The sequence below is a fragment of the Seriola dumerili genome, unplaced genomic scaffold (genome assembly GCF_002260705.1).
Source record: "Seriola dumerili isolate Sdu_G_001 unplaced genomic scaffold, Sdu_1.0 BDQW01001690.1, whole genome shotgun sequence".
Taxonomy (NCBI): domain Eukaryota; kingdom Metazoa; phylum Chordata; class Actinopteri; order Carangiformes; family Carangidae; genus Seriola; species Seriola dumerili.
In genome coordinates this window covers 327996-354457 of record NW_019175945.1, presented here as the reverse complement: position 1 = coordinate 354457, position 26462 = coordinate 327996, and the positions used below count along the sequence as shown (strand labels likewise).

The 26462-nt window shown below is 42.4% G+C and overlaps 1 protein-coding gene across 2 annotated transcripts in view; it reads right to left on the bottom strand.

Annotated features, from left to right (window-relative positions):
* Nucleotides 1-6511: 6511 nt before the first annotated feature.
* Nucleotides 6512-26462, bottom strand: part of wwp2 (WW domain containing E3 ubiquitin protein ligase 2) — an 80371-nt gene continuing 60420 nt past the window's right edge. Inside the window, exons 11-24 of one of the 2 annotated variants that reach the window (XM_022768528.1) lie at nucleotides 22734-22788; nucleotides 20975-21056; nucleotides 19209-19337; nucleotides 17760-17838; nucleotides 17439-17510; nucleotides 17061-17149; nucleotides 14663-14822; nucleotides 11654-11787; nucleotides 10904-11044; nucleotides 10666-10786; nucleotides 9879-9983; nucleotides 9656-9752; nucleotides 9067-9139; nucleotides 6512-7342 (exon numbers count right to left, since the gene is read on the bottom strand). In XM_022768528.1, coding sequence (XP_022624249.1) covers nucleotides 7243-7342; nucleotides 9067-9139; nucleotides 9656-9752; nucleotides 9879-9983; nucleotides 10666-10786; nucleotides 10904-11044; nucleotides 11654-11787; nucleotides 14663-14822; nucleotides 17061-17149; nucleotides 17439-17510; nucleotides 17760-17838; nucleotides 19209-19337; nucleotides 20975-21056; nucleotides 22734-22788 — 1437 coding nt within the window. In that variant the 3' untranslated portion in view covers nucleotides 6512-7242. The remainder of the gene's footprint in view (nucleotides 7343-9066; nucleotides 9140-9655; nucleotides 9753-9878; nucleotides 9984-10665; nucleotides 10787-10903; nucleotides 11045-11653; nucleotides 11788-14662; nucleotides 14823-17060; nucleotides 17150-17438; nucleotides 17511-17759; nucleotides 17839-19208; nucleotides 19338-20974; nucleotides 21057-22733; nucleotides 22789-26462) is intronic. The other variant, XM_022768529.1, reaches the window with a different exon arrangement.

Sequence of the window (26462 nt, the reverse complement as noted above, 5' to 3'; positions counted from 1 at the left end):
GATGTGTAGAGTGGTGTACATAAAGTGCGTTCAGGAAGTCTTCAGACCAGTTTTTTCATATTTTGTTATATTGCAGCCTTGAGCTAGAATAAAAAGAGAAATTTTCTTTCATCAGTCTACACTCATTACCTCATATTGTCGAAAAGAAAACACAGTATTACAATTTTTTTATACAAATTTATTAGACAGGACAAACTGAAATATCACAGTGACAAGTATTCAGACACTTGAAATTTAGCGGAGGTTCCTCCCATTTCTCTGGATCATCGTTGACATGTTCACTGCTGACAATCAGAGCAAAAACCATGAGGAGAAAGGAGCTGCCTGCAGAGTTTAGGGACAGGATTGTGTCCAGGCTCAGATCTGGGGAAGGCTACAAAATCATTTCTGCTGCATTGAAGATTCAAGAGCACAGTGACTTCCATTGACCAGGACCAGGAATAGCTGTTTCTCAATTTAGGGGCTGCATCCTTCAGAGGACTGAATGTGTGGCCCTTTGTAGCTGTCGTATACCATGAAGACCCAACTGAAATGAGACTGTCTGGTCAACATAGGATTTTCGCTGTGTGGGACAAGCTGTGCCCACCCCTACTGTTGCATCCTGCCAAGTCCTCCTGTCGCATAGCAACCATGAAAACGTAACTTTTTTTTCACAAAAACTTGGAGGTTTAAGGCCCATGGTTTTAACAGTTGTACCATTAGCTGTTGAACTGAGCTGAAGCACAATGCTTTCATTTGGAAGTGGCTCTCTATGGATGTTCGCTTACTTGTTCAGTAATAAAATTAAATAATCAACATTCATCAAACACCACTTGTGCTATATACTGTGCTTTGTTTGCCAAACATATTTGGTTATCTTGTCTTCATCAGGATGGTAAATGGGGTCATTACTTTTTCTGTATACAATCCATTGATTGGCTGTTTGACTTTACTAAATAAATATAAATTAGAATGAATACAAAAACATCCGCCAAAGCCCTATAAACTTCAAAATTGATTTTTTTCATTTTTGTTTTTATTCTTTACGACTTGTGGACAACAAATAATAAAAACATGATACACAAATACTATTCCATAGTTTGTTTCCAGATTATTTTATTAAAGTAATACTTTTCAGCAATAATTTCAACCACAGAATTGTGAATGAGGTGAAGTACATTTATTTATTTGGTCAATTGCAACAGACAGTATGAACAATGTAAAGGTGCTGCTCTGCAAAATTCAAAAGCAAAAAGTTTCTTAATGTCTGTTTTTAAAAGGATGGTCAAATGAACATGTACTTCTTTCTCAGGATTAATTCTAAGCAGTACCCAGTTTACCATTCACAGTTAGTGACCTGGTACATCTGCAGTCTTTCAGCAACTGCTCAGTCACCAGAGACGGTAATTGACATCACTGTTATGACTGAAGCTTCAGCTTGGAGAGCCAATGGGAGACAGTGTAGATAACATGAAATGTTTGTTTGAATGATTAGATTCAAATCTGTGTTTTCAATTAATGTGATCCTGCCAGCCGAACCACCAAATGTGCCCTGCTGTGTGGAAAATACTGCTGGCATGTTCTGGCGCAGCTGTATCTACATTCACAGTCATTCCCTGTTCATCTGTTCTTACCAGTGTGACTGAGTAGATTATAAAAGGAAACCAATATTGGTTTAGCCACAGATGAATTTATTTCAACATTCCTCAAGTCTCCATCTAAGTTCTTTGAAGATACTTGATTGCTAAAAGTGGTGATAAAAAACATGGGGAGAGGGAATCTTAGGTTTATCATTTTTGATACCAGAATGTGGACGTAAAGTGAGTAGTTGATGACTTGTTCAGTCATTAGTTTCTCATATATTGATTGTTTTATTAGAAATGAATGTGTTATATGTTGAAGTAGCCCACTGTTCTACTCATCCTTTTTATGCCTGAAGAGGTTTAGGGCTGCATGTGGTTTGAGTCTTTATGTAACTTTAGGTTTTGGGACATATACTGTATATGTCAGTAGTAGACATGCGTATGTATCTCTTTGGTGCTTGTTATTGGTTGAAATCATAAGATGATATGTATCTTCTGTGTTCATTTCTTTTCCCCTTGTTCTTTGTTGTATAAAAAGGTGAATCTGACTGTATTGCCCCTTTATTGATCTTTGGGTTAATCAGTGTCTGTGCTTTCATTTCTGTCTGTCCAGTGTTTCAGCAGAAAATCCAAAGCAGGGTGGTGTGACTGTACATGTAAGCACCTTGTCTAAAATCATACCAAAGATAATGCTTTTATATGGCCATATACTGCCAGTCTTCAACTAAATATAACACACAAATGCTCAACTAGATTTGTGTCCTCAATATATTCAGTTTCATTCAATTAAACGATTTCAGTCCAGCTATATACTAGATTTTATATTAAACTAGACACCAATAAGAGTTAACAAGCTGTACTTGGTATGAAATTGGACACTAATACATAACAAGCTGCACATAATCAGACTAGACACAAATAACACGTACCAAGCTTTACATTGTATCAAATTAGAGACTGATCAGACGTAACAAGCCATACTTAATAAATTTGACACTTATAAGACGGAAAAAGCCGTACTTTGTATCAAATTACACAGAAATGTAACAAGCTGTACTTTATATCAAAGTAGACACAAATAAGACATAACACGTTGTACTTTGTATCAAATTAGACAAAACTATAAATATGTTCTTTATTAGACAGTAAACAAACATAGTCATACCCTAACAGGCTACTTCTGAATTATCTTGTAATTAGTAACCACCTATAATTACATAGTAGTTTTAAAGTAATGATACTTGGACCCACAAATAGAACAAAGAACAATCATTTTTAACAATAATTCATTAGATAAATAATTTCCAAGAACAATAATTCTAAACTAATTAAGTCAGTCAGTTCAGTTAGTCATTATCACAGTCAGAGTCACAGTTCTGACAGATACATACTGGCAGTCCAGGTGTGTAGTCCTCATGACCCCACTTCTTGCACTGGTACTGCAGCCATGTCTCCTTGGGGCGGCTGATAGAGAAGGGCTCCACACACACCAAGCAGAAAACCTCATCTTCATCTGAGGATGAATGTGTTTCTTGTCTTTTCCTTCTCTTGATTTTCTTTTTTGATGCCTTGGATTTTCTTTTTTCATCCTCTGCTGAGTGGCTGCCTTTTCTCTTTCAATCCTCTCCTTAACTGGGGTGTCAGTGAGGGTGTCTTTTTTGGATCTTCTTGCGGGTCCAGCTGTCGGGAATGGCCTCAGCTCTCCTGAAGTAGCTCTATTGCATCCGTAGCTAGTTGATGGTTCTGTGGGGAGAGGGACAGAAGTGTTGGCCTGTGATTGGGGTGTGTGAGGTGCCCTGTTATGTGTGCCATTTTGTACCACTTCATCTGTAGATGGGTTTGGGTCAGAATTTGGACAGATAGCATGACAACCCCATTCTCTTTGGCATAGTTGAGTCCATCAACTGCTAGGTGGGAGTTGTGGTTGTCAAGGAGCAGGAGACATGGTCTTTCTTTGCTGCACCTGATGTGCGCCACAAAATGTTGACCTTGATAGAATGGTTGAATGTACCACAGACTACATTAACTTCTGTATGGACACTGTAATACCACCAAGGACTGTATACTGCTTTCCAAACAACAAACCGTGGATCACCAGTAACATCAAGACCCTCCTCAACCAGGAAAAGGAGGCCTTCAGGGATGGAGACAGGGAGAAGCTCAGGTGTGTGCAACCTGAGCTGAAGAGATCAAAGCAGGCGAAGGACTACAAAAAGAAAGTAGAGAGGAAGCTGCAGCACAACACCAGAGAGTTGTGGAAGGGAATGAGGACCATCACTGGTTATAAACAGAGGAACAGCCAGGCAACATCAGGGGATGTGGACAAGGCCAATGAGTTCAACCTGTTCTACAACAGGTGTGACACAGCCTCAAATGTTCTCTCTCCCACTGCTTCAGCTGCAGCTTTTTCTATGGCATCTCCTCCACAACCTAACACTGCAGCTGCAACTCCCTCCACACTGGGGTCAAGTCTCATGTCCTTTACAGCGTAGAAGGTGAGGGCAGAGCTCAAGAGGCTACTACCTGGAAAGGCAACAGCCCCAGATGGTGTGTGTCCGAGGCTGTTAAAGGACTGTGCAGCCCAGCTGGCGGAGCCTCTCCAGAGGATCTTAAACTTAAGAATTCAAACAGGGAGAGCACCGGTCCTGTGGAAAACATCATGTCTTGTTCCGGTGCCTAAAGTAGGATGGCCGGCTGAGATAAATGACTACAGACCGGTGGCCCTCACATCACACATCATGAAGACCCTGGAGCGGCTGCTTCTCCACCTTCTGATGCCACAGGTTGAAAATGCACTAGACCCCCTACAGTTCGCCTACAAAGAACATGTTGGTGTGGATTATGCCGTCCTTTACTTGCTCCAACGAGCCCATTCTTACTTCGATGAGCCAGGTAGTTACATGAGGATTATGTTCTTTGATTTCTCAAGTGCATTTAACACCATCCCACCCCCCATCCAGACAAGCTGGAAGAGATGGAGGTTGATCCCTGCTTCACGTCCTGGATTGTGGATTACCTGACAAGTCAACCACAGTACGTCAGGCTGGGTAACTGTGTCTCAGGGACAGTGATGAGCAGAACTGGAGCTCCACAGGGAACTGTTCTGGCTCTGCTCCTGTTCATCCTGTATACAGCAGACTTTAAATACAACTCTGAGTCCTGCCACACCCAGAAATACTCAGATGACACAGCTATTGTGACGCCTATCAGGAACAGCAGTAGGAGGAGTACAGGGATCTGATGATGGCCTTCAGTGAATGGAGTGACAAGAACTGCCTCCTTCTGAACACCTCCAAGACCAAGGAGATGGTCATCGACTTTCGGAGGTCTAGGCCCACCCTTCAGCCAGTCAACATTTGAGGGAAGGACATTGAGGTGGTGCACACTTATAAATACTGAGGTGTGCACCTGGACAGTAAACTGGACTGGTCCCTGAACATGGGTGCCATCTACCTGAAGGGGCAGAGCTGGCTCTTTTTCCTCAGGAGGCTCAGGTCCTTTGACATCTGCAGTGAAATACTGCACGTTTTTATCAGTCAGTTGTGGCCAGTGTGCTCTTTTATGTTGCAGTCTGCTGGGGCAGCAGCATGTCAGACACGAACACAAAGAGACTGAACAAGCTGGTCAAAAAGGCTGGGTCTGTGCTTGGCAGGAGTCTGGACACACTCAGGACTGTTGTGGAGAGATGCATGCAATGTAAGATGGAGGCCATCTTGGACAATACCAACCACGCTCTCCACAACATTCTGGCCCTTTCTGACAGAGAAGTAGCTACAGCTGCAGCAAACGTCTCATCTCACTGCGCTGCAGAACAGAGAGGTTCAGGAGATCCTTTGCTCCCACTGCCATCAGACTATACAACACCTCAGCCAAAGGAAGTGGACTAATCTAATTATTATTGTTTAGATTATTGTTGATAATAGTAATAAATAACGGACACATGATTTTCTCCTAGGGGATAAATAAAGTATCTATAATTATGATAATCGCTTTATAATGAAAACTCAAAGACAAAAAAAAAAAAAGGCTGTCGCAGCTGTTCAGCCACGATTTCTAAGTATGTATATGAATCAGCTGGAGAGATGTGAGCACCATTTAAAGGCAGTACGGTCAGAGCCATTGACCTCAACGACTCCCAGGGGTTAACGACTCCTCAAGTGAAATGCCGGAAACTCCCCACTGGTCTGCTAGAGGTGAAGAAGCCTTTTGGGGCTGGGGCCAGATAGGGCAGCCTGCCTCGTTGGCGGCCCGATGCACCCTCCCTTTTCATTCATTGCCAGATAATATAGCAATCACAAATATATTACAGCATATTGAATGATCATATGGTTATTATTATAGGTACATTACTATCATAGTACTTTGTAATTATTATTATAAAGACACTACTGCTACAACACACACAAACTTAACCAACACTTAGTCCAACCTAATCTCCCTGGCTTTTCTCATAGAACGCTACATACATCAGTTTAACAGCTTCAAAATACCATCTGTACATCTGTCCATTATTAATAATTATATTTATGCACTTGTCTTTTTCAGCTTGTCACACTACTTCACCAATATGCTATATGTCAGAACCTGTCTATGTCATCTTATGTTTGTCTTTTTTGTGATTTGTTATTCCACTATTTCACCAGTAAAAAAAAAAAAAAAAAAAGTGAAGAAGCCTTTCGTATGAGAGGTGAAAGCTCTTACAGATACCATGACCTGCATGACTGACATCACAGGAGGTAAAACACATTTGGATGCATCAATGAAAAGTTAAAAAAAAAAAGTTTTCGGGCCTCGTGTTTTGTCATTTCCTGGATGAACAAAACAAAACCCCTGAGTTTAAATGATGTGGTCAAACACATGATTTATTAGTGTTTATATAAAACATTTATCACATCAACTGATCCCTCAAGAAAAAATGCAGCAGTGCAGCTCAAGATTGAAATCTCATTTATTTTAGTTATGTACAGGAGAAAAATGCTAATTTCACAATTAACAGGAAAATAAAAAATAACGTCTCGTCTCTCGAGCCTTTGTAACAGAGGTGTCCTAGTTGATGGTGATGGCCCCCTGTCCCTCGGACACAGACACACATGCACTCAGTTCCTCTCATACACTGCCTCTCTCTCTCTCTCTTTTTCTCTCTCTCTCACACTCTGTCTCTGTCTCATCACATTAAAATGTTAAAAAAATGTATTTCTCTGGTAGATATGTTATACTGCATTTGTGGGTAGCTGTGCTGTTGTTGTGAGTCGCTGCTGATGTTAAAACGATCCTGTTGTCTGGTTTTAGTGCGTTTCTAAGCGGTGAGTAGAGATGTATGTGTGAGACTAGTCAAATATAATTCTCTGTATGTGCCATCCTGTCAATCTCTTGGACTTACACACCATTTATATGCATATACACAATGGCATTAAGGTAAGTGACACCGCACGCACGCACGCACACACTCACACACAACACACACACAGTCTTCCTCCATGTTCTTGTGTCTCCATCTCTCAGATCCAACTTTATCCCACTTCAGATTCAGTTCACAAACATGATCCTGCCCCAGGTGAGGGGCGATAGATGACAGGTGATTCTCAGTCCTGTGATTAACAAATGCAAAATAATTATAATAACAAAAACTATCCCACTGAAGGACTGCTGTCCTTTAGCTGTCTTGTGTCAGTTTGCTGCATCACTCCTGTCCAAACCCCTCTGTTTCCTCGATGGCAAACAGGAGTTTCTCTCGGAGCTGCTCCAGGCTTCTGTAGGGTGGCAGATCCAGACGGTTGAAGCTGTGAGGAAGAGGAGGAGACAGGCAGGTCACTATTAGTCTTTTGTCAGCTGTGAGAGCCATATTATCTAAACTCTTCGGTGGCTGCAGACATACTGGAGGTGAAACCCTGAAGTTAGTGGCACCAGTGTTGGTTAAGCCACAGAACAGTAGTGATAGGAATCTTGAAGGGTCTGATATTAGCAGATGTTGCCTGCCTTTCAAATAATAGAAACACAATTTGAACATTTAAATTCTTCTTACTTCCTGTTCTAAAAGACAAGAGCCCTCACGCTCAATACCAACAAAAGACTGTGAATAGCCTCCACAGAAGTGGAATCTAATCTGTCAATCTTAATCTAATTTTTTCACTTTTGCCACCATTTATGGTCTCCATTTTTTTTTTTCATTGTTATTGGCACAATCTGCCAAATGACCAACCTACACACAAGAGATTCATTATAAACAATGCAGCGTGTAATCCAGTGTTACTGCTCTGAACCTGACACTTGTGCTACGAAGCTAGTTCAACATACCCAGGATATCTTTTAGTTATCTGGCTTAAGTGAACCTAACACCGACTGTCCTGATAACCTGTACTATGAAGCTGTTTATCACCTGACTCAGTTAACTCAGGGTTTAACTGTCCAGGTACAAGTGTGTTCATGTGAAAGAGGCGGAATTATTAATTAGAACCAACATCCTCAGAACCATGAATAAAGTATTAATATGATATGAGAAGAAACGCTGATATCTGCAGGTTAATTTTGTCATAGCAACATCCAAAAGTGAAATTCAACAAGCTGAAATGTAAATAGAAAAGAAACAACAGAAATAATTTCTAATTATTAAAATTCAAAGTAAGTATATATTGTAAATAAGAACAGGAATTATTATTAAGTTTCTCACTGACTATTTTCGCTCTTTGTCTGATGATGAACAAACTGTTATAAACATGTGAAGTAGGCAAAAGTAAAGCCAGACTTTTTTCTTCTGCCAAGAAGAGAGAAGAGAAGAGAAGTCTGATTAGGTCAGTCTGACTGAGGTTTAGTTTTTATTTCCAGTTCTGGTCACAGAATGTCCTCATGTTGTTCTGAGCTGCAGTGATGAAGAAGAGAGTAAAAGCTTCATCACTGTCAGGAATCCTTTCCATTAAAGAATCTGTGTTCAGGTCAAATGAAGCTACAATAGTTATGTAGTTTTTTAGTGATAAACTCTCCAACTCTTTTCTGTTTGTTAGAAGCTTTGTTTTAAAACCAGAGTAACACATGGAAAGACTCAAACAGCAAAACATCCACTGATCTATACAAATATCTACAGATCTTTATTATTGATCACTTTACTGCAAGCTCTTTTATCCCTGTCAGGATCCTATAGAAATGATGACTCAGTGTTTCCAGTGATCTAATTGGTCAGTAGTTTTGCTGTTGACAGCTTTTGATCCGATCCTCTGAAGTTAACCTGCCCCAGAGCAAGTTAGGAGGTCAGCGTCAGTTACCATGGTGATTTACCCCTGTAACAAGTGAACCACCGTCACCGAGTTAAACCTGAAGTTACCCTGATTAATTTATGCACGAACAAATCAACACGTTTATCATCTGAACACTGAAATTCATGCTTGACCTTTGGGAACAGTAAGCTAGTGACCTTTCAGTCACATCTCATGGTCTTCCTCTTGGTTATTAAGTGGACCTTTGAGTTTAGAATATGTTTCTGCACAGTGTGACAGATGAGGCAGCAGCTTACCATGTGTGGCTTCTTGGAAGCCAAGTCTCCTTCCCCACCTTGTCTATGCAGAACTTCTGGGGACCGTTACTTCCTGCAGGTGTAACATCATGATAAGGTCTTAGAAAAACATTTATGATGATGTTTCCTCTTTCTCTTCTAACCATGAAATACCTTATGTAGAGAATTAATTTAATTAATTCAGCATGCAGCACATCTCCACTAATTCCATCAGTCTGACAGAGTCACATTATGTTCGCCACTTTGCTGCTTTTCTCTTCTGAACAGACGCCTGTTTGATCCACATATTAATCCCAGTTAGTTTCTGATGATATTAAGCTGGTGTTAATGAAGCTCTGCACTAAAGGGCCGACCAATTATGGAAAGGCTGTGATACTTTAAATGGTTGAAGTGTGTAATCACAGTCACAGTCTAACATTGATAACAACAGAGAAGTGAAAGAGCTCAAATGTGTGACAGCAGAGAGACAGCAGCAGGCCGCTGGGTGTGACGTGACCATGTTGTCAAATATCCTTATTTCACACAACACTCTACAGAACAATGACACCTAACAGTGGTGAGCATGCAGCTGGGAGTCAGTGTCGCGTACCTATGAGCTCAGCGAAGCCTCCGACAGGCAGCCGACAGGTTCCCGTCACAAACTGAAGCAGACGGATTCTCTTCTCATTGTCCATCTCTTTCACCACCTGCAGGAACACGACTTCATCACCCTCTGCACACACTCATATCAGTCCTCACATGTACTTCATCCCAGCAGATGATGTGTTTAGATCAAGACCTCTAGCATCATCAGCAGCTGTGTGTGTCTGTACCTGCCAGAACCAGTGGATCTGCTTGCTGTTCTTGGTGTAATGTCTGTAGATGGTGTTCTTCTGCCAGTCGGCTAAGTCGATCTCCTGCATCCCACAGAGCATCAGCTGCAATAAACACAGCGCAAGAAAGACATTTTTTTAATCGACATTCAGCATCCAACAGATATTTCCATACACTGAATGTTTATGATATATTATCATGTTTGTCTCAAATCTCAGAATACTTCTTAGCAAAGTCTTTATTACAGCTGCACAAAGCAGGAGAAACACATTCATCTCAACCACAGGGCTGCATTGTTTTTACACAGATTATTTACATTAATTTACATTAGAATACAACTGAGAAACATCTATGCATCCTCTATGGGTAAAAATATTAAACTTGCTAATTGCTATTTTATCTATTGTATACATGTAATTTAAGTGTGCACAGCAATATACTATATAGGTGTCTTTTTGGAAGTTACTTAAAGTTTAATCAAAACAGGACAAACTAAATGCTGTCAAATGTGAACACACATTTTGAAAATAAAACTTCTTTATGGACAAAAAAGTAAAAAAAAAAAAAAAAAAGAATGTATATGACGTATACTAGTGTTTGTCTCAAATCTCAAAATACTTCTTCACAAAGTTATACGTATGTAGAAAAGACAAAAAAGAAAAAGACAATGAAAAAGAAGCATAAACAGGTAGAGAGCGTGATTTTTTTCAAATTTACAAAATTATTGATTTGTGAAAATAAAATCAGGCCTATAGGGCGTTACATAGTTAATCCACTCCTCCTCACCTCCAGCTCCTTCTCATCAAAGTAGCGAAGCCACTCCAGGGGAACCACCTCGTTGAAGCCGTCCAGGAAAGCTTTGGTCTGCTCCTCCACGCCGCGGGTGAACCTCCAGTCTGTCAGCAGGCTGAGGGAAGAAGAGTGATTGTTTTTATATGGTTTGGTCTCCATCTTTATTTCCCTTAGATTTATTGTTGATGAAGTTGCATTTTTTCAATTTTCATTCTTCTCTGTCTCTTCATACCTGATGTACTCTTCCTTGTTTTCCTCCGTGACCAGCTCGTTCTCTCCATCATCCTTCAGCTGGTGAGTGGAAACTTTCCCAAGGATCTCCATGTCCTGTGCAAAATACAGCTCCACACCACACTCCTCCAGGTTGTTGTCTCTGGACACACACAGGAACGAACACAATACATCAGGGGTCTCCAACAAGTGGCTTGTGAGCTACCAGTAGCTCGACTACAGGGTCTGAGAATACAGTCTGTACAGACCATGGATGTGTAGTTCAAACTCTAAGCAACTCACCTTCACTCAGTAAATCTGCTCCAAATACAACTAAATCAAACACACAGACAGGGCAGGATTTTTATCTGTTTTTTGATGTTGATATCTGATGACTTGTTAAATGATCTTATTGACCTGATCTGTTTTGGAGATCAGTTTGAGTGTTTTGATACGACATGTGAATAAATGTAACGTGTGATATGTGATTTTGTCAAAGTAGTTCTCAGTGGAAAAAAAGGTTGGAGAGCCCTGATTTATAATATCATACTCTACATGTTCTCATTCTCATGCACTGACCCCTGAGTGTGTGTCACTGACAGCTGACTGCTCTTGTTCAGTTCTTTCTTTCACTGAACCTCCTCATAGTCATTACAAAAGCTGGAAAAAGTGATTATTTTTCTCCACTTTCTACCCTTGGGGGCATAAAATAACACAGACACAGACACACACCCACCCACACACACTTCGAGACCTGTTGTGTATTACTTACTTGACCCACATGATGGAGTTATAGAACTCAGGGTCTATGGACTCCAGGTCTTTGAGAGTGGGCTTCTTGTCCAGCATTCGCTTGTAGAATGGCAGCGTGAAGCCGGTGTCGATGAACTTTCCGTGGTACAAAGCCTGCAGGGAGGAATCACACAGAGACAGCGTCAGTTCACTACACCTCATGATATGGCAGCTGGGACTGCCAGGATCTAACAAAGAGGAGAAGTGGGGAGAGTTTTCCTCACAGCTCACAACTTCAACAGGCTGCTGGAGGATTAAAGCTGGAATCAGGTTGAGGTTTTGGTATGACATTCAGTTGTGATGGTTAAGGTCAGGGTAAGGGGGTAGGGAAGGGAATGCATTATGTCAATGAGTTGTCCTCACAGCTACAGTAAAACTATAAAAGTATAAAACAGCCAGACGGAGCTGTTTAATGTTAAAAAACCACAGAGGGCTCAGAGCAGCGATGAGCCAAAAGAAACACAGACTGATTCAGTCACAGTTTGTTCTGTCCTACTGTATCCTGACTGACCATGTGTCTGTCTCACAGCCAGACATACACACACACACACACACACACACACACACACACACACACACACACACACACACACACAGGAAGGTTTACAGACAGCAGAAGGTGTCAGTGGAAAATGAGGGGTAATGATGGAAAGTAAAAAATAAAAAGGTAAAGAGAAGAGAAGAGGGAAATGTAAAGAGACTGTACGAGAGTAGAGACAAACATCTTTAAAAGGCAAATCAGCAAATGCATTTTTGGACTAAATGTAGGCAGCTGCTGGTGGGTGTGGACTGGGTGCGGCCGTGAGGTCATAGTGTGGGTGAGGGGTGGGGTGGCAGATGGAGGGATGGGCGGAGGGTGTCAGTTTTGGGACCTACAGCTTTTGGATTTGATCCCAGAGAGAAGACGTTATAGTTCATACTGAACATCAGTGTAAACACTGAGGGTCACACACTATTGGATTGTGCACATCTTCAAAACAACAAAGGCCTGCTAACGTGATCACAGGATCCCTGGCTCAAATCCAGCCGTGGACCTGCTGCTGTTTGTCTGTATCACTGTCACTATCACATGAAGGCAAATGTCCACATAAGCACAAACACAGAGACTGTGCCAGTGGAGCTAATGAGTGAGAAAATATATTTAACAGCACACATAAACAAACACAATGTTTCTGTCAAACAACAACTGTGTTTACATACACATAACCAGAATATGAAGATCCTCCACATCCTCATCTGTTTCCACCTAAAGGACTAGAGTCTGACTGGTTTCATGGTTAATACTTTTTGAAAGAAAACCGATTTACACTCATGAAACACTGTCAGACTCACGATGGGCAGTTTAAGATAAAAAGGATAAAAAGTGATGCAGCAGAACCAGAGATGTGTTTTTTATTCCACACTATCTTCTTCCGAACAATGCAACTCCACTGCCAAACATCAGAGATGTGGGTGAAGCGGTTGATGAAGCCTCGAGCCCCAGGCAGTGATGAAGAGCAGGATACAGAGGTCTGTCAATTCACTTCTCAACACCAGAGCTCCAGGTTGATTGTTTTTTAAAGCCAGTGGCGAAATGATTATGATCAATCGATGATCAACCAATCAGCTGAAAATTTACCTGTTTAACTGTTTTGATAACTGACTAATTGTTTCCGTCGAGCAGTGTTGAGTTGCAGCTTCTCCAATGTGAGGGTCAGGCTTTGCTGTTTTGATGTTTTATGTGACTGTGAATTGAAGCTGGTCTGACAAAACAAAACATCTGTGTTTTCTGTGTTTTTTTTTTTGACATATTATGGATCAAACAATTCACTGATTAATCCAGAAAATAACTGGAAGAGAAAGCATTAATGGAAATAATTGTTGCAGTCTGTAACGTTAAATGACCATGAGCACATCCTGAAACGAACAATTCTGTTCATTACAGTTTGTGTTGTTGAATCTCTGATTAATCATTGTTAGTTTACACAGATAAAAACTCAACAATAGGTTAATAACATTGTTGAGAAGAAATTTGATTATGAGCAGAATCATTTGAATATGGTCAGAATATGTTGTTTGAATGGGCTCCATATGACTAAGATGACAAATATACAGTAAAACAATAGGTGATATTTGAGGTCACCTGTCAGTATCAATGTAGTAAACAATGTAATTTATAGTGTAAAAAGGAATTCAACTAGTGTTCAGGTTTTATTCTTGTGTAAATGAAAATGGAGTGAATGAGACTAGAAGAGGCCATAATATTCTCTTTGAACTAAAGCCTTTGAAAAGCTCACAGCAGCTTTCTCCATTATTATCCATTATCTATACCGCTCATCCTTATAGGGTCGCAGGGGGCTGGAGCCAATCCCAGCTGACATTGGGTGAGGGTGAGGTACACCCTGGACAGGTCACCAGTCCATCACAGGGCTGACACAAAGAGACAAACAACCATTCACACTCACACTCACATTCACGCCTGTTTAGGGATTTAGAGTCGTCAGTTAACCTGCATGTCTGGGCTGTGGGAGGCACCTGGAGGAGAAAAAGCAAACTCCACACAGAAAGGCCCCGGCTGGCCTTCGGACCAAGAACCTTCTTGCTGTGAGGCGGCAGTGCTAACCACTGCATCACCGTGCCGCACAGCAGCTTTCTGCTGGGTTCAAATCCTCCTCCACCACACTGTGTTTCATTGTGTTCACACTATTCTGCTTTCTTTAAACTGCTCTCCTCTTTTGAACACAGAGGGTGGTGGAGAGTGTTTGGGAGGTGGACTCTGAAAGGAAGGGCTGCTGGGAAAGTTTTTGGAGGACAGCTATCGACTAACTGTTGAAATAAAGACATGGAGTTTCATTTTCATCGGAGGTTCATTTTACAACAACGACCAATGAAAACAGCAAAACAGAGATGTTGCCTGTTGCAGTGCAGTTTCAAAGACCTTGATCATCCCTGAGACAAAAATCAAACCTCAACTCTGACTTTAACAAAACTTTTCCAAAGTGAAGCTCACCATAGCAATGAAGCGTCCAATGAAGCGGAAGTATGTGAGGTGGTCGGGGTTGATGGAGGAAGCCGGGTTGATCTGCAGACAGTAGTTGTTCTTGCCGGCGTATTCAAACAGACAGTACATGGGGTTCAGGACCTCATGGGACAGCAGGAAGAACCACTCCCTGCGGAGCGAGAGGACAGAAGGTGTTTATGCAGGAGAGGAGGATGTGACAGCAGGGGTGTAACATGTCAGGGCTCAATCCATACACTCCATCGTTTTACAAATAAAAGGCCATAACTCTGATTAATCTAACATGTAACAACAATCATTTTTGTAGGGGGGTTAGGTTCGTTTTTGTGGCTGACGGAAGCAAATAACACAGAACACAATTTGTTTTTCAGCAAGACACAATGAACAAAACGATAATCACAGGACATTTAATCCAAGGACAGAAAATGATCATTGAGCAATTTATAGAAAATAATAAAAATGACAAAAATACACACAGTATGTTTGAGCATTATTATGAAATGTCGCCTGTGTGCAGCTGAGATGTGAAACTGTCTCTGGATATTTCCAGTTATTTTCCCAGGTTCTGATGATCATTGTTATCAGCAGTTCTGAGCTTCGATCAGCCGCCGGACGTTAGGATGAGTGGACTGAATAGAAAATAAATAAATGCTACAGGGTGGACAGTACTGTACTGAGTCTATAATCTCATGTTTATAACACTGAAGATGATGTTTTTCATCACTTTATGATCCATGTGTTTGTTTTTATTTTCCTTCTTTATTTATTCTATTCAATATATCGACAGAAACCAATATGTGGTTTCAGGAGAGGGTGTCAACTTTGGCCTGATTCATTTCAGTCCTGTTCATTCTGTTTGACGTAATGAAGCCAGATTTGTCACATAATATTTCCACTGAATTAAATGAAATTCTTTGATTTATTCTGAAATACACTGATGCAAACAGAGTCGCTGCTCCTGGTTAAAGGAGTCATTTGACTTTTTGGCTTATTCTCTTGCTGAAAGTTAAATGAGAGGATCGATGACTCATGTCTGACCAGTGACATCCTCACTGGTTGCCTAGTAACCACACAGTTAGGAGGAAGTGATTGTGCCAAGAAATAGTCTGAGGATGCAACTTCATGTAAAACCATGAATTGCTGTTTTCACACTGGGTTTTTGTTTTGGATTAAGAAAAGCAGATATAAGGTGAAGGGTGGATTGGACAGAGCTAACCTAGCTGTTTCCTGCCTGCCTCCAGTCTTTATGATAGACTAATTATATGATGGCTTGAGCTGTGTGTTTAACAAGTGAGAGATGACCCAGTCCTCTCATCTAACTCTCAGCAAGAAAATTAATACCCATTTTCCCCCAAAATGTAGAACTATTCCTTTAAGTCCTTCATTGAGAACAAGACACTGGTCTCTTCATTCAGGGTTTTTAAAACACAAGTCTTGTGCAGAGCAGCTTTACAAAACAAGATTTTTATTCACCTGCTCTGGGTAGTGATAGAACATACAGCACATTAACACATTTACACACATCCCACAACCCAAATTAAACACATAACTTACATGAAGACAAAACAGAGAACACTAAGGATAAATACAACAGACTGTGGAGAGATGCATGTTAGAGAGAATGAGGGCCCAGCAGCAGCACCAGAACCAACTGCAGCACCAGAACCAAGCGCTCTCAAGGCCCCTGCCCTCCCCGTAAGGGTATATGGGAGGGGGGATATGGACGGACGGACGGACGCAGACACCTCCCAACATCCCGTCCGTGGTTCTACCCTGTGGTAGAACAGCATGATGTCACCTACCATAGGGTAAAACCACTGACGTGACACCGGAGACAGAGACACAATGCAAAACCAAACAGAAAGATGAAAACACCGCCAACAGAAAAATAACAACATATATACAGAGAGAGAGACCTGGAGCACAGCAGACGCAGGGGGCAGGATGGATGCATGTGATGGACAGATGGAGGGATGGGGAAGGAGGACAGAAACATTGCGGGGGGAGGGGAGGGGGGGGGGGTTGTATGGTTTCAGGAAGCCACATTTAAAGGGGCATCCAGTCATTTAATGTGTGACCTCTGCTGGCGACCAGCAAGAACTTCCTCCTCACACACACAAGTCTGGTTTTGAAAAGCAGCCACCTCAACACCTCCAGTGAAGAACACTGTAATCCTCTTTGCCCACTCCCCCTTTGTGAGCTTTAAAGATAGTTTCTGCAGTTAACCTCAACTTAAAGCCAGTTCCAGAGGAGGAGGAAGCTGGTGCAGAGGTCCAGACAAAAACACACCAACACCGTCACCAGCATTAAAGACAAAAACCTGCAGAACCACACAAAGTGACAGACTGTGAGAGGAGGAGAGAGGTGTTTGTTTCGTTGCTGCTCTCACCTGGCGATGCCGCCGTAGTCCAGCCCCTCCTCTCCTCTCATGATGATGTAGAGTCTGCGGCGAAGGTCGTACGGCTTCACATTCATGATCTGATGACAAAACATCCATCCGTCCATATTATCAACAAATGCATTGCTGCATTACAGTAAACTGGAGACGCGTTTGTTCAACCATAAGACAGTAGAACTAAATGTTTGTACCTCAACAGAATCATTGTCATTGCTTTATTCATTCAACATACACTAAAACATTTATGTCATTTTTTGAGTTTGCTTTGTCCTGTGATGAGCACTCCTCTGCAGTATGCACCGTCCCACTTCATCAAGGTGATGTAGTTATACTGAAGTCTGGAACAGAGGTGTGTGTTTTGTCTCTGACCTGCTGAAATGAGTCCTCAAACAGCGTCTGTCTGGACACAGAGATCTTCACATGGCTGGGCAATGCGTTGGACTAGACAGAGATACAGAGAGAGAAAGAGAGAGAGAGCATATCAACAAGTTAGTCCCTCTGGAAAGAGACACTGCTGTAATGTGTGATGAAATTCCCTTCACTTCCACTGCACTGAGCTGGAGGCTAAAGTCTTAGAAACTATACTAACTGACAGACCCAAACTCACACACAGTAACACACCAACACACAGATCACGGTGAGGTGTGTGGACAGGAAGACGTCGACTGTGGCTGCAGACTTAACACTTACATGGCAAAGGAAACGGAACTGGTGGTATTTCCACCTGAAGCTGCGGTCGTAGGCGCCAGGTGAACCGCCCTGCCGTGATCTGCGCAAACACACACACACACACACACACACACACACACACACACACGCACACACACACACACACAACACACACACACAACACAAACACACACACACACACACAAAGAGGGGGGGGGATTCAGTCAAGTTTTCACTGTTTAAACAAAATCCATGGGGAATTCTGGTTACACAGGTAATAATCTACAACAAATGGATCAGAGATCAGCTGATTAACAGAAACACAAACTGCTCCTTTAAGAAACCCCGATGCAGCCAGACACTCAGAGTGGATATTAAATTCACACCAGCCGTGCTGCTCTAAACAATCACTCCATGGATGTGGGTCTCAAAGACAGAGGTGAGTGCGGGTCTGCAGCTGTGTTAGTATAAGCTCCACCAACACACTGCACACACACACACACACGCTGGATATGTGCCTTGTCAGCACTGGAGAGGCTGAGACATGGAGAGAAAGAAAGAGAGAGTTAGACAGATAATGGGAGGAAGGGATGAGAGAGTGAAATGGGGTGAGAGGAGAAAGAAGGAGCTGCCAGCCACATCTCGGTCTGGGTTAGGAAATGGGGACCGCAGCAGCAGAGTGCTGGCTGTGGACGTGCACTCTTTCAGGATCCAGTGTAAAAACAATGAGGGCTCTTTGAGAAGCCCTCCATGACCACCAGCCTAAAATACATTCAAGTATCAGCATGAAAAGCAGCTTGCAGATGCACTCACACACACGCATACACACACACACACACACAGAAAATCACGCCAACTACAGCAGCGACCACACAAGCAAATACACACTTGCATGCTGAACATAAACACAGAAAGGCACAAACACCAGTGCACACACACACACACGCACGCACACACACACACACGCAAGTGCAGTCTGCAGTGGATCTGTTGTCGCACATCTGCACATTCTCCTGACTTTGTGGTGAGATTTGAGACTTCGAGGCAAAGCATACATCCACAGGCTGAGGGGAGGAGGTGTGTGTGAGAGTGTGTATGTGTGTGTGCTAGCATGTTCTGTGATAAAATATGACTTTTTGTTGTTGCTAAATATCTGAGACACTGAAGCTGATAGCCAGAAATCCTTGAAAAGACATGAAAGGCAATGGATAGAACATGGAGCCAATAAAGATACTGATAAAAACTGAAAAGAACGATGTCGTTTAAATGAAGTTTTACAGTTTTCAGGATCTTTCACAAAATGAGGGGATTGTTCAAGTAAATATTTGCAGTTATGAGGCAAATTCATTGTGCAATAATTAGAAAATTGGAAAAGTTCAGTTTTGCTTTTCTGACTGTCCTCAGTCTGTGAGAGACTTCAATGTGTTTTTAAACAGCAGGTTTGGGAGGAAGGGCTGAGAGAATATTTACCCTGACTCAAACCCAGGTCGGGGATCTTTAAAGGTGGTGGTGCGTGAGTTGTGGTCCACAAAATATCGGACGCCCTCTGCGGTGTACTTCATCTCCCAGCCCGGGGGCAGGGGGTGCTCCTTGATCATCCTGCAACAGGGAGAGGGCAGTGAGCACGATCCCAGCTGGAGGGGCCCCGTCCTGGGGATGAAACTAACACACCTCCCCCGCCAACCTGTGGATCTAAATAAAGCCCTGGATGCTAAAGTAAAAAACCTGAGCTGGCCGTGGTGCAATTTAGCTCCTTTGAGGATTCTGAAGGCATGTGTGACTTATTCATGCAGCTTCAAACCAGTGCAGATCAAACAAGAATCAAGTATAGAGGGCCTTCACTAGTGGGGCCTGCAGCAGGAGAAGCCCTTATACAATTATATTTTACTATAAGGAGAAGTGACTCACAGCAATACTGTTCATGTTTCACCCTGGCCGCAGTTTGTGCCTCTCATATATTATCATTACACACTAAGCAACAGTTTTTATGAAACATAAAGACCCAACAATCTTTGAAAAACTCATTGCACAGCACTTACTGCTGGTCTATGGGGTTTTCATGAATCCTCAAAGAAGATTTGAATCCCTTTTTCCAAGTTGTCACTCGTTTTCTATCAAGGCCGAAAACGACATGATGCTTTTGTTTATTTTGTAATTACCAACTATTTTTGTATGGAAATATAATAGAATAAAAAGCGACATCAGTATAGAGGCAGTAGTTTGCACTGTCGCCTCACAGCAAGACGGGTCTGGGTTCTGGGTTCTGGGTTCTGGGTTGTCTGTCTCTCTCTCTCTCTGACCCTACCTCTCGTCCAGTGTCAGCTCCAGCTCCCATTGACATACAGAAAATGGAACAGTCCATCAATGCAGAAAATCAACTGATAAGATAATAAAATGCAAAAGGTTGTACAAACATATGTAATTCACAGCTACCATCTTTGTTTATCATCTTTGATTATAAAGAAACTAAGGAAATGGGATCAAGCTTTTTTTTTCTTTTTTTTTCTTCTTCTACTTTTAATATTTTCATCCAGACGTTTTGAAGAGTCTTTGAGAATTCTGGAAACACCTTGAGAACATCACTAAGTGTTGAACAACCACCCGTGTGGATGTTAATAGATGAGAGGCATAAACTGGAGCCAGTAAGCACATGTCCAGCTCGCTCTGATCATGGCATACAGAGATGAAGACGCCCTGCAGGTTCACAGCCTGACCATTTAAATTACAAAAAAAGGACAGAAGATTCCAATCTGAAATGTATGAAATTTACTTCATAACAAATAAATGAGTGAAGGTGAGAAGAAAAATTATTTTAAAAGTCCAGGAAGTGTTAAAATGTCGAAGAAACAGAGGGTGATGGCAGAAGAATGATCAAATGAGCAGCAGATCGATCACAGAAGATCTGATTAGAGCCAAAACCGTTTCCAATTAATCGCTGATTAGATCCCCAAACAGACTGAAGCTAAATTCCTTTTAGTTTTTCCAGCTCTGAACAGTTGCTCACTCATTTAAATTTCCCTGCTTCAGAGAATTTGTCAAATTAAATGCCATGACATGTCTGTCGTCAGAGCAACTGTGTTTGATGATTAGATCTTCTTCTGCACGAGCAAACACCCAAAGCAACCAAGTACCATCTAACAAGCAGGCACATGCGCGGGCACGCATGTGCGCATACACACACACACACACACACACACACACACACACTAGCTCTTCTGCTAGCTCCATATACTCACCCTTGGGTCCGCGGGTCGTCCCACTGTGTTGTCCGTGTGTTGTGGTTGACAAAATACACTCTGCCATTGTCCTGACGCTTCTCTGTGGACACAAACACAACGGCACCTTGAAGAGCAAGTTTTACGGTATTTGCGGGAGGATTTTTACAAACTGGATAAACTCCGCAACAAACAGAGAGGGATCAAAGAGATCACCTGACTGTGTGTTTGGTAGCAACTGGACTCACTCTCTCTTTTGGGATGAAGAGAGAAAAAAAAAAAAAAAAAAAAAAAAATTCACACCCCCATGACAGAAAACCAGCGAGTCTGTGTGGTATTTCACTGTGGCTTGATCTGAATACCTCACCAGGGTAAACCTCAGTGTGTGTGGATTTAAGGCTGCGGTCTGAACGTTAAAGTGACGCAGTGTTCAGGGCAAATATGAAATAGGAAGTCAAGATTTCATTTCAAAAAAGGTTGGGAGCACTTTAAACACAGAACTACATTGTATGAATGTATGTAAAATGTTGGATGTGTGTGTGTGTGTGTGTGTGTGTGTGTGTATGGTAGGCCACTGGTCTCAAGAGAGAGTAGCTGGTGCCCCATCCTCCTCCCTCCATCACTCTGACATCTTTTTCTCATTAACAGGAGTGTGTGGAGGGCCCAGAAACAGTAGTGCTCACATTGCAACTCTTACTAGCTTGACTCACTCCACCCCCACTTTACTATCCAGTTCACCCCCCCGCCCCAGTTTCTTTCATTCGCCAATGTCCCTTTTCCTTCTCCTCCATCTTTCCCTCTTTTCTCCCATCTTTGTCTTCTTGAATCTGAGCCTGAAAAAAAAAAAATGCGAGGGAAGCAACCACAGCTGAAAAAAAAAAAAGAAAAAAAAAAAAAGAGTGCGCCAGAGAAGCAAATCTGAGCCAGTGATATAATTGAGGTTTTTCGTCTTGAGGTACCGCAACATGTTGAAAAGGCATCATGGGCAGGGAGTGAGGGTTTCTGGAGAGAACATGGCTGTGTGATGAAGTCTGTGAAAATGTCGGAGGGACGGGAGCTGCCAGCGGCGTTCCTTTATGAATGAATGTGTGTGAGATGATTCTGCGTGGATCTGATTACATTACTCATTTGGGAAAAAGCTGGATGATGAAAAGTCCCATCAATAATGTGGCCTCTGTAATTTGTGGACTTTAGAGTAAAGGGAGCGCATACAGTGATGAATTGGTATAACATGAGCAGAAACCAGACATTTTATCACAGAATGATAATAATCAGATCCAGGAGTGAAGACATGAATCAGTCAGTTAACAACTGACCTGCTTGACGAGGAGCAGCCTCCAAGAAATAAAAAAGCCACACAACCAACTTTGTTTCCAATTTTGCACAAAGTCTTCTCATCAAAATGTACACAGGGTTCCGTTCGCACAAACAACGCTGTGGTGCTGAAAACATTTTGCAACACTTCACCCAAACCTCACTCCCTCACAGCTGCATGCAGAAATGACCTAAAATGACCAAATCAAGAACCCAGTGTTTATATCTTGACAAATTGCAGAGCTTCACTGTTGACTACTGGCAAGAGTCGTCAAAAATACCTCCGCCAGACTGGTGAGAGCTGCAGGTTCTGACTGAAAACAGCTCCGACACCAGAGTCCAGCCCTGACTGAGCAGGTTTATTTCAACAACAGACACGTCCAGCAGATACGGACACCTTAGCGCCCCTCACTGTGACCATCTCTGCCTGTGGTATAGGTACAAAGAGTGTGTTAGGCAAACTTACCCCATCCAGGAGGCAGCGGGCCCAGAGGGTCATTTTCCAGCGGAGCACCAGACGGCTGAGGGAGAAACAGAGAGAGACAAAACAAATCCAGTTAGGTCACCTTTCTGTCTCTCTTCTCTCTCCTCTCACCTCCTTGTTGTACGGCGTCTGTCACTCTGTCAGGTTTTTACCACCGTGCGAGGACCAGGAAAGGAAGGAAAAGTTTTGGGGAAAAAAAAAAAAACAACCCAAAAAAAATGCAGAAAGGAGGGAAAACCGTTGAGGTTGCAGATGAGTAAGAAAAAAGCCAGTAAAACTCACTCAGTGCCGGCGTCCAAAATCCTGGTAATAAGATCAAGCATCAGACATGTGAGGTAAAGTCTGAGACCTCACTAACTCACAAAATCAGGATGATACCTGTGTCAGGCTTGCTGAAGTCAGTGTTCATGTGTGTGTGTGTGTTTGTGTGTGTGTATGTATGTATGTGTATGTGTGTGTGTGTGTGTGTGTGTGTGTGTGTGTGTGTGAGAGTGTGTGTGTGTGTGTGTAAGTGTTAAGGGCAGAAAAGGGTGGGGGTGGCTCCTCTCTGCTGCTGCAGTGAGGGGCGACTGAGGGAGCTGGCTGCCCGGCAGCTCGTATGCCTTCCAAAAACTACACGCTCGGTAGGAGGATAAAACAACAACGCTGTTCCAATGAGCTCACTGGCTGGATGCAAGCCCCACCCCCCCGGCTTCCCGCTCACCTCCTCAAATACACCCCACCTCCCACTCCTACCACCTCCTCCACCCTGGCACCCCTCCCTACCCCACCCTGTGGTCCTCCTCCTCTTTTCTCTTGCTCTCTTCTAGCGCTGCTGTGAAAGTAGGCAGGGAAGTGCGATGTCTGAGGGAACTGAGGGAACATTCATGCTTGTTCCAGACTGGACACCCCCCTGCCCCACCCCACCCACCCCGCCTCCTCATCCGCCGCCCCAACCCACCCCGGGTCTGACAAAAGGCACCTTTATTCACCCTGGGCCTGGAAACCACTGTGGGGTTTACTCAGCCTGCACTCATATACACAAAAAAGTGTGTGTGTGTGTGTGTGTGTGTGTATGCCATGGTGTGGAAAGTTTGTCGGAGGCAAACAGTCAATGTGTACGTTCTTATGTTGGAGTACACACACACACACACACACACACACACAAACACACATGAATGCATTAGCTCGAGTGGAAAAGTAGCTGAAAAGACGCTTGTTAGGAATTAGCGGCTGCTGATGGTTTTTCTTGCTGGAAGATGTTTATCACACGCTCGGCTTTAGGTGTGTCACCAACAACTTCAGCATCATTAACTGTACCACTGAAGCACAGTGCTGGCACCTCTAATGACAACACGTTACCCTGGTTACAGGTAGTGTTCCAGTGGTGCTGTAAATAAAAAGGTGGGTCCATTGTGAGCAATATTTTGTGATTGTAAAGAAAACTCAATGGGGACAAATAAATAAATGATGCATTCATAAAATCAGCATTTTTTTTTTTTTTTGGTACACTGAGGTGAAAAGAAGCAGTGTTTCCCAACTGAAGGCTGGTGGAGCTTCAAAGGTTTTTTTTCACTGAGACATGTTGCACCACAAAAGTGACAATTATTTCCTGAGAAGCCACAGAGTATTATCTACCGAGTGTCAACGTCACTTTACACAGCATTTCCCAAAAAGAAATGTGACTGTGCCCATTTAAAGTGGCTCTGTCATGGAAACTCTGAGGGAGCTGGGATGGAAAGGACTGGGTCTGCTGGAGGAGTAAGAGTGGGCACATAACAGGGGTTAAGGGAGTGTGTGTGTGTGTGTGTGTGTGTGTGTGTGTGTGTGTGTGTGTGTGTGTATGTGTGTGTGTCGCTAGCACCGACAGCCAATCTATGCCCCTGAACCCCACCCTTTTGGGTTTTCTGTGACTAAAAAAGGTAAAAGGAGAATATAATGATATAAAGACATGATGACTTCATCCTGGCTCTGACCATTCAGCTCCTCAGCAGCTTCCAGACAGAGCGAGGCTGGAGGGAGGAAAAGAAAGAGAGACTGAGAAAACAAGGGAGGGAGAGGAAGAGAGGGAAAAGCAGCATGTTGGCAGAAACGTGTGAAATAAAGGTTGGGTGTTATGGATCTGGAAGGAATATGCCATAAAGGCCTGTTTCAAGGCACCACAGGTGAAAATGGCGATTTCAGCTGGTGACATGTTAGAACACGTTCACCGCCACAGCGGCTCCAGAGTCATTCAACATTACTGAAGATTAACTATTCATTTATACAGCTGTAAACTTTAGTTACCACTTGTTTTCCAGCTCTGCAGAGAGCAGAGAGGCAGCTCTGTCTACACCAGGAGAGAAAGTGAAAAACAGGAGGTCAGTGAGTTCATCAGTCATTCAAACACTTTGAAAAAGTGGTAAGTCATCTGTTTCAGACTGATCCAGCTTTGAAACTTTGTTCCTCGTCTGTGTTTTAAGAGTGTTTTAACTCCAACTCAGTATTTGTGCTGCTGAACATTTGCATTGTTCTACTCAAAGGAGAAATGACAATTAATTGACAATCAAACCAGTTCGCATTAATTTTCTGTTGATTAATTAATAAGCTCAGAAAAATCTAGTGAGCGAACCACTGAGTTGGATTTTCTGATGAACTTCCATGCTCATCTTTTACAGGTTTCTATGTGAACGAGCATCAGTCTTAATATTCATCCGGAAAATGCACTCAAACATTATCCACACATCCCCAGAAACTAAATGCCCGGTGAGATGAGAGAGACATAAGGCAAAGACACTGCGTGAGGTGACAGGGACAGGTGCATGGCAGAGTTCAGGAGCTGCTTTCACAAAGACAGACTGACTGTGTCTTAGACATAACCAACAGTCAGACTTCAGAGTCTGAATTCATCTGTTGCACGAAGCAGTTTAGTTCTTGACTATCTTAAGATGGACTGTGGTACAATGAATTCTGGGTAAATTAAGATTTTCTTCCAATATAAAAAAATGGCAGACCGAGGAACAGCATCCAACCGCTCAGCTTGATTAACCTCAGCAGAAAATGTTTGTCTGTAGGAAGAATTCAACAGGTATGAGGTAGTTTTACTTGAAGAGTGAACCATTAAACAGTAAAAAAAAAAAAATTGGTCTGATTTAGTCTCTCCACAACAATGTTAGAAAACCACCAATTATGTTTTTTCAAACAGCTCATGGAGGCAGATAAACTACTTTAAAACCCTTAGTGCCAGATTGCCACGACTTGTGTCAAAAATTTTGAGTCCTTTTTTCTTTTCATAACTCAGTTAACACAGACATGATGCATATATTTTTAGATTCAATGTGACATACACTTCCAGAGGACATCATTACTTCTGATGTCCACTGCTAATAAAGGCAAATACTGTATACAAGTCGGAGAAACAAGAGGCTCCTTATAACTCCAGGAATTTCCTGAGAAAACATCAGGGTTCTAACTTTTTGTCAGTATTAATAATAATGCAGTGAGACTTGTCTGTGCACCCAGCAAACAGGAACATTCATTTAATGTCACTTGTCACCAAAATGTAAACACATATAGGCTAAAAACATCAAGTAAACCAATGATCTCTTGTTGGCCTATTAGTGCGATTTGGAAAATGTCAGAAAGCAACTTTAAGGTGTGAATACAGCTGCATGTATCTTAAATATAAGATTGTAACATGCAGAAGAACATAATCTGCTCAGACACAGTCCTTCAGTTTTATCATAGAGACGT